The 12,831-nt window shown below is 42.3% G+C and overlaps 2 protein-coding genes across 5 annotated transcripts in view; one reads left to right on the forward strand and one right to left on the reverse strand.

Annotated features, from left to right (window-relative positions):
• LOC115016106 (uncharacterized) overlaps window positions 1-12,831 on the reverse strand; it is a 53,172-nt gene that overhangs the window by 32,495 nt on the left and 7,846 nt on the right. For 2 of the 4 annotated variants that reach the window (XM_029443774.1, XM_029443773.1), the window contains exons 2-5: window positions 8,525-8,744; window positions 7,410-8,367; window positions 5,961-6,101; window positions 4,644-4,747 (exon numbers count right to left, since the gene is read on the reverse strand). In XM_029443774.1, coding sequence (XP_029299634.1) covers window positions 4,644-4,747; window positions 5,961-6,101; window positions 7,410-8,367; window positions 8,525-8,578 — 1,257 coding nt within the window. In that variant the 5' untranslated portion in view covers window positions 8,579-8,744. Of the gene's footprint in view, window positions 1-2,466; window positions 2,633-4,643; window positions 4,748-5,960; window positions 6,102-7,409; window positions 8,368-8,524; window positions 8,745-12,831 lie in introns of all 4 variants that reach the window. The other 2 variants (XR_003833063.1, XR_003833064.1) reach the window with 2 other exon arrangements.
• Window positions 12,061-12,831, forward strand: part of csmd2 (CUB and Sushi multiple domains 2) — a 217,229-nt gene continuing 216,458 nt past the window's right edge. The window contains exon 1 of the mRNA XM_029443772.1: window positions 12,061-12,371. Within this exon, the coding sequence (XP_029299632.1) occupies window positions 12,197-12,371 (175 nt within the window). The 5' untranslated portion in view covers window positions 12,061-12,196. The remainder of the gene's footprint in view (window positions 12,372-12,831) is intronic.

Raw genomic sequence — 12,831 nt, forward strand, 5'->3', positions numbered from 1 at the left:
TTTTGTATTTAGCATCTCCAGAACTTGGGTAATTTAAAAGATAATAATAATAAATAGAGGCGTGAGTGTCTGGAAACATTATTAACTTCGGAAATAATTCTTAATGCAAAGTTTGCCTTTGTTTTTGCCAAAACAACAGGACATTACGCCGTGTTGAAAACAATTTCAGAAACCTTAAGCACAGCATACAGTGATGAATAGCTTACTGATTTTACAGGCCTGTACTAACACACCATTATAATCAAATAAAAGTGCAAAGTTCAATCATTCTTATTATAAAATAATTATCATTAATCGAGGTTTGTATATTTTGATGGGCTGTAAATTATATCAATCATAAATTCACGTTTCCAGCACAGAGGTGAGCAAATTAGTTAATTAGAGATGCAATTGACAATTGTAGTGAAGAGGTAATTCATCACTAATAATAATAGCGCTTTGTCATTTGCATTTCAGCTGGAGAGTAAAATGTCTTGTGATGCCAGGCACTCACTCACAGCACCATCCTCCATCTTTGAGCATTTGAAAATGTCAGTGTGTGGGCAAGGGGGGTTTGATCCAAAACAGAGTGATGACCGGAGAGTGAGCTCTGAAAGCCAAAAACCTCAACACTTGGCAAGTAATCTTTGAGTCATTAGTGCTGCTCAATTTTGTGAGAATCTTACTTATTGTATCCTTAACTGTTGCACCGGCACTTTGTTTTCTTTGGGGGTCGTAAATATTTCATGTGAAGCTCAGAGAGGTCTCATGTGCCTCCCCGACACTGAAGGGGTTAACACGGGGGCTGGAAAGAGAGAGGCAGAGATGTCCTGATTATGAACAAACACATTGATCGGACCCATAACCAAGTCTGTGTCTCTCGTGCCCACCTCAAAACCAATCTATGGATCTGTCAGGCTTCTTCTGAGCTAACTCTCTTTTCACCCCCCTGAAAACAGTCACAGGAGGGACAACAGTCGAGCATATTTTTTAATGGCTTTTAAGTGCTTTCTTTAAAACACCCGACCTTATTTTGTTGCCTAGTTACAATGTGTTTCAGCCTCTTAATTTAATTATTGCCTCGGCCGAATGAGCTCACATAAGGTCAGATTGACTTGTAGCTACACTGAAGCTAGCACGAGCACACACACGTGCGCATCTCCTGCATGAATGGGTGGAAAATGCAAACACATAAACACACACTCAAAAGCAAACATGTGGAACAATGTGATGAAGAAGTAGCACTGATGTAATTCATTGCCTTTCTGTCTCTTCATACAGTTATCTGTTTGGCTCCCACGCTGATATCAATGCTCACACGAATTTATGCGCACACACACAGACTTGAAGAAGGAAAAGGCCACCTGCCAGAGGATGACAACAGACCTGTGTAGCCTAGCAACAGCTCATAGAGAGGCTTATTATCTGGAAGAAGAGGGAAGAATGCAAGAGGGAAAACTTTGGCCTATGTCTCTGCCACTCATATACTTACACAAGCTGAAGGGCGCGCAGGCTCAAATGTGCAATCCTCGTTCCCACCGAAACCCCCCCCCCCGCCTCCTCTCAGATCTCTCCAAACGCGCCGTGTTTTTTTGACAATCCCACATTTGCAACAGACCATCTATCAGGCTGCTAAACCGAACAATTTGGCCACTCGCTTCTTTTTCTCCGTCTGCCCAGAGTGGAACATTTTTAATTGTCAATTTGTTGTTTTCTTTTTTTGTTTGGATGCTGTGGCACCAAACTGCTAGCCTAGGTATGCCAACTCCCTGACACAATAAAAGGAGATTCACTTAATTGCTCTCTCTTAGAGGCAGTATCTAATATCCTGGATTTGATTACTGAGACAGGAGAGGTTTAAATCAATGATAAACAACGATTAGGGTGGCTGAGTGAAAGGCTGGGACAATAAAACACTCAGAATTCAGAAGGTGGGCATATGTATGACCTTGGTTCTACCTGAGAGGCCTTGGTGTTTTTAAAGAGAAGCCCAGATAGTTACGATCACTTATTCACAGCACACTCTCATCCATTCTCCTATGCTTGATAAAAAGCTCTTGAGCTTCTCCTTATCTGATTTTTTTTCGCCACTAACCTTTCTCTCTTTCCTGTAAAACTTTAATAGCAGAATATTTAGGTTATGGTCAGCACGAGAACAAGAACAGGCAAGTGTATGTGAACCACAGCTCTGTGTGTGTGTGTGTGTGTGTGTGTGTGTGTGTGTGTGTGTGTGTGTGTGTGTGTGTGTGTGTGTGTGTGTGTGTGTGTGTGTGAAACAGAGAAATAAAGGCATGGGATAAGATTTTAAAATGTGTCATTGACTGAAATGTTTCTCATAACCTTTTTTCACACTCTCTATAAACATTTACTTGCATCTCTGCATCAGCTGTTTTGCTGCCAAAAATAAAACTTTTATAATGTCTCTCTCCATCACCATCACACCATTTTACAAACTCTCTCTGTCTCCCCTCTCTTTCTCTCTCTTACCCAGGCTTACCTCGTTGCATCTCATTTCTCAGTTGACACCAGAGACCCCCATATTGCCACTTCCACCCAGGGGGAATGCGCGTTGCAGCTTCAGTAATTATCCTGCTGGATTGGAAGTGCTGAGGCCAAAGGGGCAAACCTCAGAGTGCAGTAAGCCTTGCTGTCACTGTCACCACCGCACATGGTAAAAGAAAATGCAACCCAAATTTAAATAGGTCATAGATGGAAAGGGCAGAGCGAGAAGAGATTGAGAAAGAGGATAATATGGAGGCGTATAAATATATATTCTGCTTTCACAGAGGGAAGAAAATATTCTGCTTACCTGACACTGCAAACTCCCCACTGAATCAACACAAAACCCTAATAACGGCAGGGGAGTGCATGGAAAGACCACTCTTTTTATCCTTTCATAATGCGGTTGTTCGAGTGGGGGGATTACTTTGCAAAAAATAAACCCTGAGTGGTAAACTTTCAAAAGCTCTCTCTAATAAACATGTTTACTGTGTGTTCACAGATGTAATGTTGGGAAGCCAGAACCACAACAGAGTGGGGGTGTTTCAAAGTACTCCACGTCCTCTTCTAAACTGTCAATGAAAACTTTGTAGTAAGATAGTCCTTTTAAAGAATAGTTACTGGTAAATGCTAATTCACTTTCTTATCTAGAGCCAGCACACAGTTAGCTTAGCTTAGCTTAGCGTAAAGAATGGAAACAGATTGAGACAGCTAGCCCCATGCTCTGTTCGAATGTGGAAAAATCCCACCACATGCATCTCTGAAGCTCAATCATTACCACGTCATATTGTGTTTGTTTAATCAATACAAAAACTTTGTTTAATAAAGCCAGGTTAGCTGTTTCTAGTCGATATGCTAAGCTAACAACCTAGCTAGCTCTCACTACACTACATAGAGCTTAGTGGTGGTAATATTCTCATCTAACTATCGGCGAGGAAACAAATAAAAGTGTGTCTTCTAATTATTCCTTAGTGTTTGGCATTTCAACATGTGTTCAAATTATATAGAGATTAATGAAATCCATTTCTACATGAGTTGGGCTACAAACAGGTGGAGGACCAGAGGAATCAAAATACCAGTTGTGATTTTGAAAATAAGAAGAACATCAGCAGATTGACAGGTACCTCTATGATGGTCAAGTGGCAGTTGCTCAGTACTATACTTCACTATACCCATTGTATGTCTTCCAGCAACAAGTTGGATAAACCTTTTGATGTGTTAGGGTTTCCGTTGTTGAGTGACGCAACTGCATGACCTTTATTGCAATGGCCTACATTATCACAGATGACATGTTTACACATAGCTGCTAAAAAGTTAAACAGGCTGTTTTAATAAACAGCATTTTAGAATGTTTTTCTACCATCAGAAATTAAACAAAAATGACAGGCACAGAAAGCGAAGAGTAAGTCACAGAGCAGAGACGGTACCTTCCAGCATCAAGATAAATGGCATGTGGAAATGTCACATACTACCTAATGTCATACATACTCACTTAAATCAATACAAACCGCATGCCAATCCAACAAGTACCTTTTGACATGTATTGATCACATATGTGCACAGCAGTCCTACCTCCATGGAAGAAATGAAGACGTGGAAAAGGCTAGAAATGTACTTGGTGAATATAATGTTTGTGCTCGCTACAGCAACAACACTTTTTATTATTTTTAAATATACTTTAACTCTACAAAAGCATGATACGTTTTTGTCTGTGGTGTTTCCTTGGTTTAGTTACAGTATAAATGGAAAGAGAGAGCTGTGTAGCAACAATAGCTTTGTTGGACTGAGAGCTGGATTTAAAAGATCTTCGAGTGAGCCTCTGATCAGCTGTGAATGGAGTGTGCAACACAGCAATAATACAGGATACAATAGAGCTGGGATGATGGGGGAGTTATATCCACTTTAAAGCAAATCTCCTCCCTTGATTCCTATTTTAACATTTGAACTCTGAGTACTGTTAAACATGCATATAATCAGTAAGTTATTGAAATCATTATAAATACTCATCTGCAGGCTTTATCAAAGGAAATACATGTATAGAGTACAAGAGGTAAATATGCAATGCGACAAAAATCATGGAGGGTAGCAATGTGATGCTGCACACATCGGCAAACAGATTAAATTGTGTGTTTGTTAATCAGTTTAAATCTCAATTCTATATTTACCTGACGGATGGAATTGCAACCAGGTCCAGCAAAACGAGTTGGGTTGTGAGGTCGAGTGGCTGCACGATGGGAAGGAGTAACTCTGTTGGGGAAGTTCTGAACGGCTGTGAAAGCACAAAAGAAGCAAAGGATTGTTAAACAATGTTACAAACTTGTTTGTATTTTTATTACAGTCCTTTACAGTAGTTACTACTTACTAATGAACTAACTAACTACTTAAGCTATTGAGGTTCAGTAGCTCCTATTTTCACTCCCACACTCAAAGGGATTTAAACATTTTTTTAAATTTAATATGTTGAATATGCTAATTAGAGTACTAAATGCACTAACTTGCACAGTTTCCACAGTGGTTGCATCACTGAAACTTCAAAATACCTTGTTAACTTGTCCTCGAAGGCAACATATTCAAATGTGCATGCCACGAATCAGAATTCACAGAGAAAACGTCCATGCGTGCTGCATTGCATAGTCCCCTCCCAATTTAGACTATTACTGTAAACGTACAGTATCGGAGAAGCAACTTCTCCAGAGAGGGATCTGACTGGATCCTTAAATATAAATGATGTTATACTCAGATTTTTTCATTTGAAAACATAGTTTGACTGGCAGACTGTACACATACATGTCACGTAAAAACTCATTTACAATCTCTGTGCTGTTAAGCCAAATTTGATGAGTGACAAGTTTCACATTTTCCCGTCACGAATAAGAACTGCTCAGTGAAGCCATGTTTGACTTGCAACATCTGATAGAAAACGGGAGGATTTATGGAAAATACAATGTGATAATATACAGTTTAACCTCTTCTATACATTGTTGTTGGATCTTTACTTTACAACTGACTAGATCACTTGTCCGTGTTATTAAAATGCTACTTTATTATTCATGTCAATATCAGACCAAACTGTGCCAGAGATCTGTCAGTGTTCGGCGTTGAGTTTGATAAAAGGCACAGATTAATTGATGTCACAAACAGTAACAATACCACCGGTGTGAGGTGGACACCACCAATCATTCAGCCTCATTTGCATGTGGTAAATACACCAAAATTAAATATCATAATTAATTTGACAAAGATATATTGATGTTTCAAAAATGCTACACACCGACCGTTTGAAGCGCAGCGTGCGTAAAGGGCAAAAGGACGCGCTGAAGCCATCAGTTTAGTTGGTGTTGCAAAATAAATGCGCTCAGCCAGTGATGATCATGATAAATTCTTCATGTGGCCCACCATGAAATATAATACCTACTCCCCCCTGCACACACAACTCCCAACACACACACACATTGGCTAAAGATGCCAGGGTATAAGCTTACCTTTGGCTCTGTTAATGGTAACTATCTGCTGAAAGGTACAAGGTCTGGCTTTCTCCTCAGGGGCAGCTGCTTGCTTCATGCCCGCCTTGGCAGCACTAGCCCAGGACCTGGCATTAACACACACGCCATCTGTACCTGCGACTGCAATATGCACAGCAAGGGGGCAAGGATTAGCACTATACCCATTTTACATGCACATCGTCTTTGTCTGGCCTGTGTCATGTTAAGTGTGATGCAGATGGTAAGCTTAATAGAACTGTGTTAATTTACGCTGCAAAGGAATTTTCTGCGTCACCCCCCTCCCCCCCGGCCCCTCGGGGGATCAACAAAGTGCTATTGAATCAACAGGACTGTGCTATCAGAGAGCAAATTCTATCAAATCAGCACCGACTGCTGGAGGAGTGCCAGCAGCATGTATCAAATATGCACATTTATTGAGCAGAGCAGAGCTGACTTCAGGTGCAGTCGAGCACCTGCTAGGAACCAGCGGGGAATTCAAACAGCGCTATAACAAATATCACTGAATTATATCATTTTACGTGTATTCTATTATTCTAGCATGAAAATAAGCCCAAATTACGTACATAACGTGGTTGGAATAGCAAAGGTGTGAGCCCATTGCAAAGTGTTGCAGAGATACTGTATGTACTGTACAAGTCATGCTCCGAACTAAAATTAACACGGTGTACTTGAGTTGCTGTTGACTTAATTCATATCTGTGTCCACTGTTCTGTTCTGCACCAACAGCCAGAAAAGAAGGCTCACCGTGTAATTCACTTTGCCACTGCACAATAATCCTCTTAATTATGAAAACATTTTCCCACTGAGTCATCCGACTGAGGAAGTACTTCTCTGCAACGCCTACACAGAGACGCAATGTTTGCATGTGTGTGTGTGTGTGTGTGTGTGTGTGTGTGTGTGTGTGTGTGTGTGTGTGTGTGTTTGTGTGTGGGCGGTTGGGGATTATAAGTGGCACAGAGCGCTGCCCCCTGATTGATAAAGTGGTTCTGATTTGGCTTCGATTCCAAGTCTCAAGTTCAGAAAAGTAAACAAACAAGTGAAGTTACGCTGCCTGCTATGTAGCAAAACCAAAAGAGGTTTATTAAATGCGTTGTTTTTTTTAAATGGCTGAGAGAAAAGGGTAAAACTTTGTGAGCTGGACTTTTGCTAAATTTGCACTCAGCAACTTCTGAGAGCAAGCGCTTCTGCCTGGAACAGGTGCTGCTGCCTCTCTCCTGCCTTTAATTAGCAGAGTATGGCAGTGTCATTAATATCAATAATAGATCCTCAGACAGGGATGTTTGTGTGAGCTTGTGCATTTGTAGCTCCAGAGGGTGTTAAGAATGGCATAAAACTATATTAATGATAACCAGATTATTTAAACGAAGCGATAGAAGGAGAGGCATATGAAGAGCATGGCTAGGCACAGACACATGGCAGATTTATTACCTCGAGGAGGAGGCCGGTTGTTGGCCTTTACTTCATCACAGCTGATGGCAGGAGAGATGCGTTGGCCGGTGGAGCCAAATGTTTGAATCTCCAGCACAGATTTCTGATCTCCTGCACAGATGGAAGAGACCTCATGGGGCACATGTTCCTTCCTCCTCTGATGGGAAGCCCCACTCTCTTGGCATTGGTTTTGTAAGTGAGTAAGCCCTCTTTTCCCCTCTACACCTTTGGTCTTGGAATTCCCATCACGCAGAGCCGGGAAGTCAGCCTGTAGGTCATAAGCCTCCTGCTGCGTCAGGGCTTCTGCGGTCTTTTTCGAGTTTGCCTGAGGTGCTTCTGCTTTGCCTTGGACAGGAGCCTGAGCATGGGCGGTCACGTTGCTTGCCAAAGTGGCAGTAGGGATGTCATGTGGGTGGAATGAAAGGGGAATCTCCCACTGGCTATGCATCTTCCCCAAGGCCGGGGGCACTGTGGGACATAGTGAAATGCCAGCCAGGATAGTAGATAGTGGAGGAAAGTCCTTCTCTGTGCTAGAAGATAGGGAATCCTGCTCGCTGTCGGATATTAATTCATCAGATGAGTGTAGGATTTCATTTTCCTCTTCCTCGCAGTCATTGTTTACGCTCTCTGAGTCACCATCACTGCTATCAGTGCCACAACTTCGCACCCCAGGTAGAGCTTCGGAATTGTCATCATCGCTCGAACTGCTGTCAGAACTGCTACTTATATTCTTCTCATCCTCTCTTTCACATGTATCCCCAGGTAGCTTTGAAGGAAGTGCAGGATCTTCCTCATCCTGTGAGGTGTGGTCTTCAGTGGCAGAGCAGACGGGATTTGTCGCCAGAGGTTCAGGTTGAGGTGCAGAGCTCTGTGTGTGTCTTCTTTCGCTGGATTCGGGGACCCAAATCTTCATCAGGGAATTATCCTCCCTCCATTGTTTATCTCTTGTGTCTTCCTTCTGACATGATGGTGAATTTTTAACAACAAATTATCAGATTTTTTTTTATGGAATACAGTTAATAATGCTGTTATTAAAAGTTCAAAAGTAGAAGCTAACTAAGCTAGAATCATCCGACACAGAAAACTACTTTAGCCTCCAAAGTCATCATGCTCACCAAATTTCTTTTCCCCTTTGCCTCCTCCTCATTTCGTTTCATCTCTTCTTCCATCACAGGGTTCAGCACCCGCGCAGGCTTGACAACATGGGGATGACTGCGGCCCGAGAGATAAGGGCAAGGAAGGGTGAAGGCAGTGCGGGTTTTCTGCTTGTCTTCCACATATCGTGTGCTCGGATCCAAATCATCTGCCTCTTTCTGCTGCTCCTCAGCCCTAGACCTGGAGAGAGCGTGGCGGGGTTAATGCATCTTTAATACGTAACAAAGCATTGCACCAAAATCGGTACCACCACAAGGTTAACTCGCTCAAGGCTGTCTTTTCATAAAGAAAAGTGAAATATCAGATAGCGGCGTCAGATCAGTTCACGTCTTCAATATCATTTTTTAGGAGTTTTAAACACGGGTGACATTTAATTTAGAATCAGATCACTGTAGTGTAAAGAAAAAGACACCAACATCGTAAACATGCTCAAAACCAAGATCATTTTCTGGCAGTGCATAATATTCTATCCTAACTGGTTGACCTATAGGTTAACCAGGTGATGCTGCATGAGTCACCATCATTTCATTGCCACATTTGACTGGACGTTTAGTTGAACCCAATGTTTTGCCTCAAAGAGGAAGCAGGCATCATCGGGTCTGTGGCTCCGTCCTGTATGTGTGGTGTGTCACCCGCTTCAAACACATAACTTTTTAATGATGCTACTCTTTAGTCACCATCCTGTCGAATGTTGAGCCACGATGCGGAACAGACGGTCCGTTGGGACACAGGACGCTTATGATAACGGAGACGTCATGGAAGCTCGTGGGAGCAGATGGTGTACATCAACATTATACATGTGGGTCTGTGACCGCACAGCAGCCCGACACTACAATGGTGACATCAGGGTTGGAAATAGGCCTCAACTTCTCATGCATACTTCCATCAGTTCATTCAACCAGTTTCTATTGGCCTATTCACTTAAGGTAACACATTGTAACACATTTTTAAATGACATCGTAGGCATGGCATATAACAAAACATCTTGTTGAGAAGCTACAGTAGACTATAAGTCATTTGTTGCAAAAGGAAATGTAATTTGTTACATTTACAGTATAGTTACAGCGGGAAACTCATATTCATTTAGTAATGACTTCCTAGGAATACAGTGAAGAAATGGGATAATTTTATCCTAAAGTCACTATAATCTTCTTCCATTTTTTATGTTTTTACAAAGAAAACTGTAAAACAGCATATTTTTTCTTTTGAGAATGTCACAGTTTGTAATATTGCAAATATAAGCTATAAATATTGCAATACTTTAATCAGTGGACCATAGGATCAGCCACCATTGTGTTACATTCAATTATGTAACTGATGCAGCTTGATGAGCATCATGTAACGTTATACACTGTGCACGCCTGCAAATGTATAGAAGCATTAGTAACATTCTGTATTGTAAAGAAAAACAACAACAAACACACTACAATCCAATTTGGATACCCAGCGTTTTGTGTGAGTGGTTATATAATGCGCGTGCCAGCGGTTCCCAGGCTTTGTGTGTTAACAGCTCAGTCTTACCGGTGACTTAGTTTGTTGTCTGGAGCCGTGCAGTCCTTATTCGGCTGCCTCTCGGGCGAACTTTGACCTCCATCAAGCTCTTCCTCGGCCTCCTTTGCTCTTCTCCAGATGTGTTTGCAGACACAATCATAGCTGTCATGCGGCACGTGTGGATGCATCCAGGTGGAGCGCGGAAAAGGTCCGGATGCACTCGGGAACTGTTTTAGAGTCAGTGACATGCGAGGATCTTGGCGTAGCATCATTTTCTCTCTGTTGTTCACACGCAGGGGTTTGTCCATGAGCTTGTCAGTCTTGTTGCAGAGTCCACTTGTTTATTTTGAAGCAGCGTTTTTGAAAGGAAACATCATCTGATGCGATCTTCGCAGGCTGTCATAGCAACGGCTTAGAAACCGAGAATGATATTTCTCATTAGTCCAGTCCGTATGATCTCTAATAATTATTCTAGTGATTTAATTAATATTTATTACTTTGGAACATGCTGGACTCCATATATATGCACACTCTCAAAGTTATTGGCATCGTAAATCGTTCAGTAACACACATGAATCTACCAAGAATTTGAATCTATGTCCCGGATCAACCTGATCAGGAGGAACAGGAGCAGTCCAGTGTTAACACAGTTTAATTTGATGTTGTCAGAGGACTATTTATGATCTCCATCTTATATGTAGGGTTGAAGGCCAACGCGTATTTCATTATCCCGACTGTTTCCACGCACGGCGCATTGCGGAAAACTAATTATACCGGTCATATGCAAAAGTGGAAATGACATTCAAATTTACTGTCGAGGGTTCCAGCCTGTTAAGCATCAATTTCACGTTTAGTGAGCAGGAAGTGGACATCTATGTTAAACTGCCGGGCAAGCCCATGATTACTCTTAATGGATGGAGACAATGGCCTCGTGTTGGACTCCTAAATCTTACCAAAACAAATTTGAACAAGGAGGATGTAATGTGTCATATGTTGTTATTATTATTATTATTATTATTATTATTATTATTATTATTATTATTATTATTATTATTATTATTATTATCAGTATTAGTATTGTTATTGTTATTGTTATTATTGTTGTTGATTTATTATTTATTTTATTTGTTTATCACAGAGGGATGTTTTATCTAATGGAATATGAACGATATATAGCTTAAAATGTCGGCTATTGACCATTTAACTCGCCTACTGAGTTTGTCTTATAATCACTGTTGAATGGAGTAAGATCTTAAAATGCATTTGAATTGTGGGCATATATGACTGGAGAGGGTACTGAGAGTGAGAGAGAGGGGGGGGGTGGTGAGAGATGGAGAGGGAGGGGGAGAGAGAGCGAGGGGGAGATGGAGAGCGAGGGGAGAGAGAGAGAGAGAGAGAGAGAGAGAGAGAGAGAGAGAGAGAGAGAGAGAGAGAGAGAGAGAGAGAGACGCGCAGAGAAGGAGCAGGTCTGCAGTCTGATTCTTGGCGTCGCACAGACCCGAGACGACGCTGTGGCCAAGCGCTGCGATACTGGGATTACATACATACTGCATACTATTTATCTCTATACAGTCAGATCACTGACTACACTCCACCGTTGGTCGAGAACTTCTAAAACGAGGCGATTTTTCTTTGATCCGGATACCCTCTGTGGCTCTCCATCGTACGTCGTTCATTCATTTGAATCTCGGTCTAATGACTAGTTTAAACGTGGATTATCGGCACCGCAAATGTTGTTAAATGGAGATAAAATAAAGAGAAGGACAAATAAGTGCTGCGGGGCAACCTGAAGGAGGGATCTCCTGTTTGTTTTTACCTGTGCCTGGTAATATGTTACATATGTGGAGCGGACGAGGGATTTTGGTGTTTTTTTACGCGTGCGGGGTAGATCAGTGACCACTTGAATCACGTCTCCCTTTGGTTTGCCTTCCCTCCTTTTCTCTCCCTTTAGGTGTGAAATCTATCTTCTCAGACAGAGACTCTGAACCCCTCGGTCCCCGCATGACATGGTTCAGTCCAGCTGCGAGATCCGAGCCTCCTCCATGCATTGGGATTTTTCTCAGCACCGACACCGAGTGAATCTCCTCTTTTTGACCATCTGAGAACTATCGTGCCTGCCAGACCAGAGAAAAAGCCCTGCCATGACTGCCGCTTCAAACCGGGACGGAGCACCGGGACTTGTGATGAGCCAGGAATGCGCATGCAGGAAAGGGGACGGAATACGGATTTTCGCTCTAATGAAGGCGGGAGTGCAGGCGCACCATTGGAGCCGGGTGCTGTTCTTATATATGGGGCTACTGGCCGCCTCTGTAAAGGGTAAGTCCTCATCTGTACCGCTGAAGACATGCAAAATGCAGCAGGCTTACCCCACTCCTCCACCCACCCTCCACGATCCCCAACTGAATGCAAATCAGCAACACACACACGCACTCATCCTAAAGGCGCATTTAGGATCACTCTTGCTGTGATGTCGCTGTTCTAGCGCCCAAAGTTATTAATAGAGGAGAGGTGGATGGCTGGGAGACTATTTTGGTGACAGTGGATCCTCTTGAATTGTAACTGAGCCTCTGACTCTGTTGATGCGTTTCATTACAGGACTGTGTTAGGTGTTTTCTGAGGAAATGAGGAGGATTAAATACACATCGTGTGTGACTGCTGCTTGCTACACAGGAGGTGGTATACAGGGACAGAGTGGGCAGCAGCTGGCATGAGGAAATCAGTTGAGGTGGTCAAGCAGGCGGCTGATATTATTATGCTGTTCAGAGTCCTCAAGTGT

The sequence above is a fragment of the Cottoperca gobio genome, chromosome 11, assembly GCF_900634415.1.
Source record: "Cottoperca gobio chromosome 11, fCotGob3.1, whole genome shotgun sequence".
Taxonomy (NCBI): Eukaryota; Metazoa; Chordata; class Actinopteri; order Perciformes; family Bovichtidae; genus Cottoperca; species Cottoperca gobio.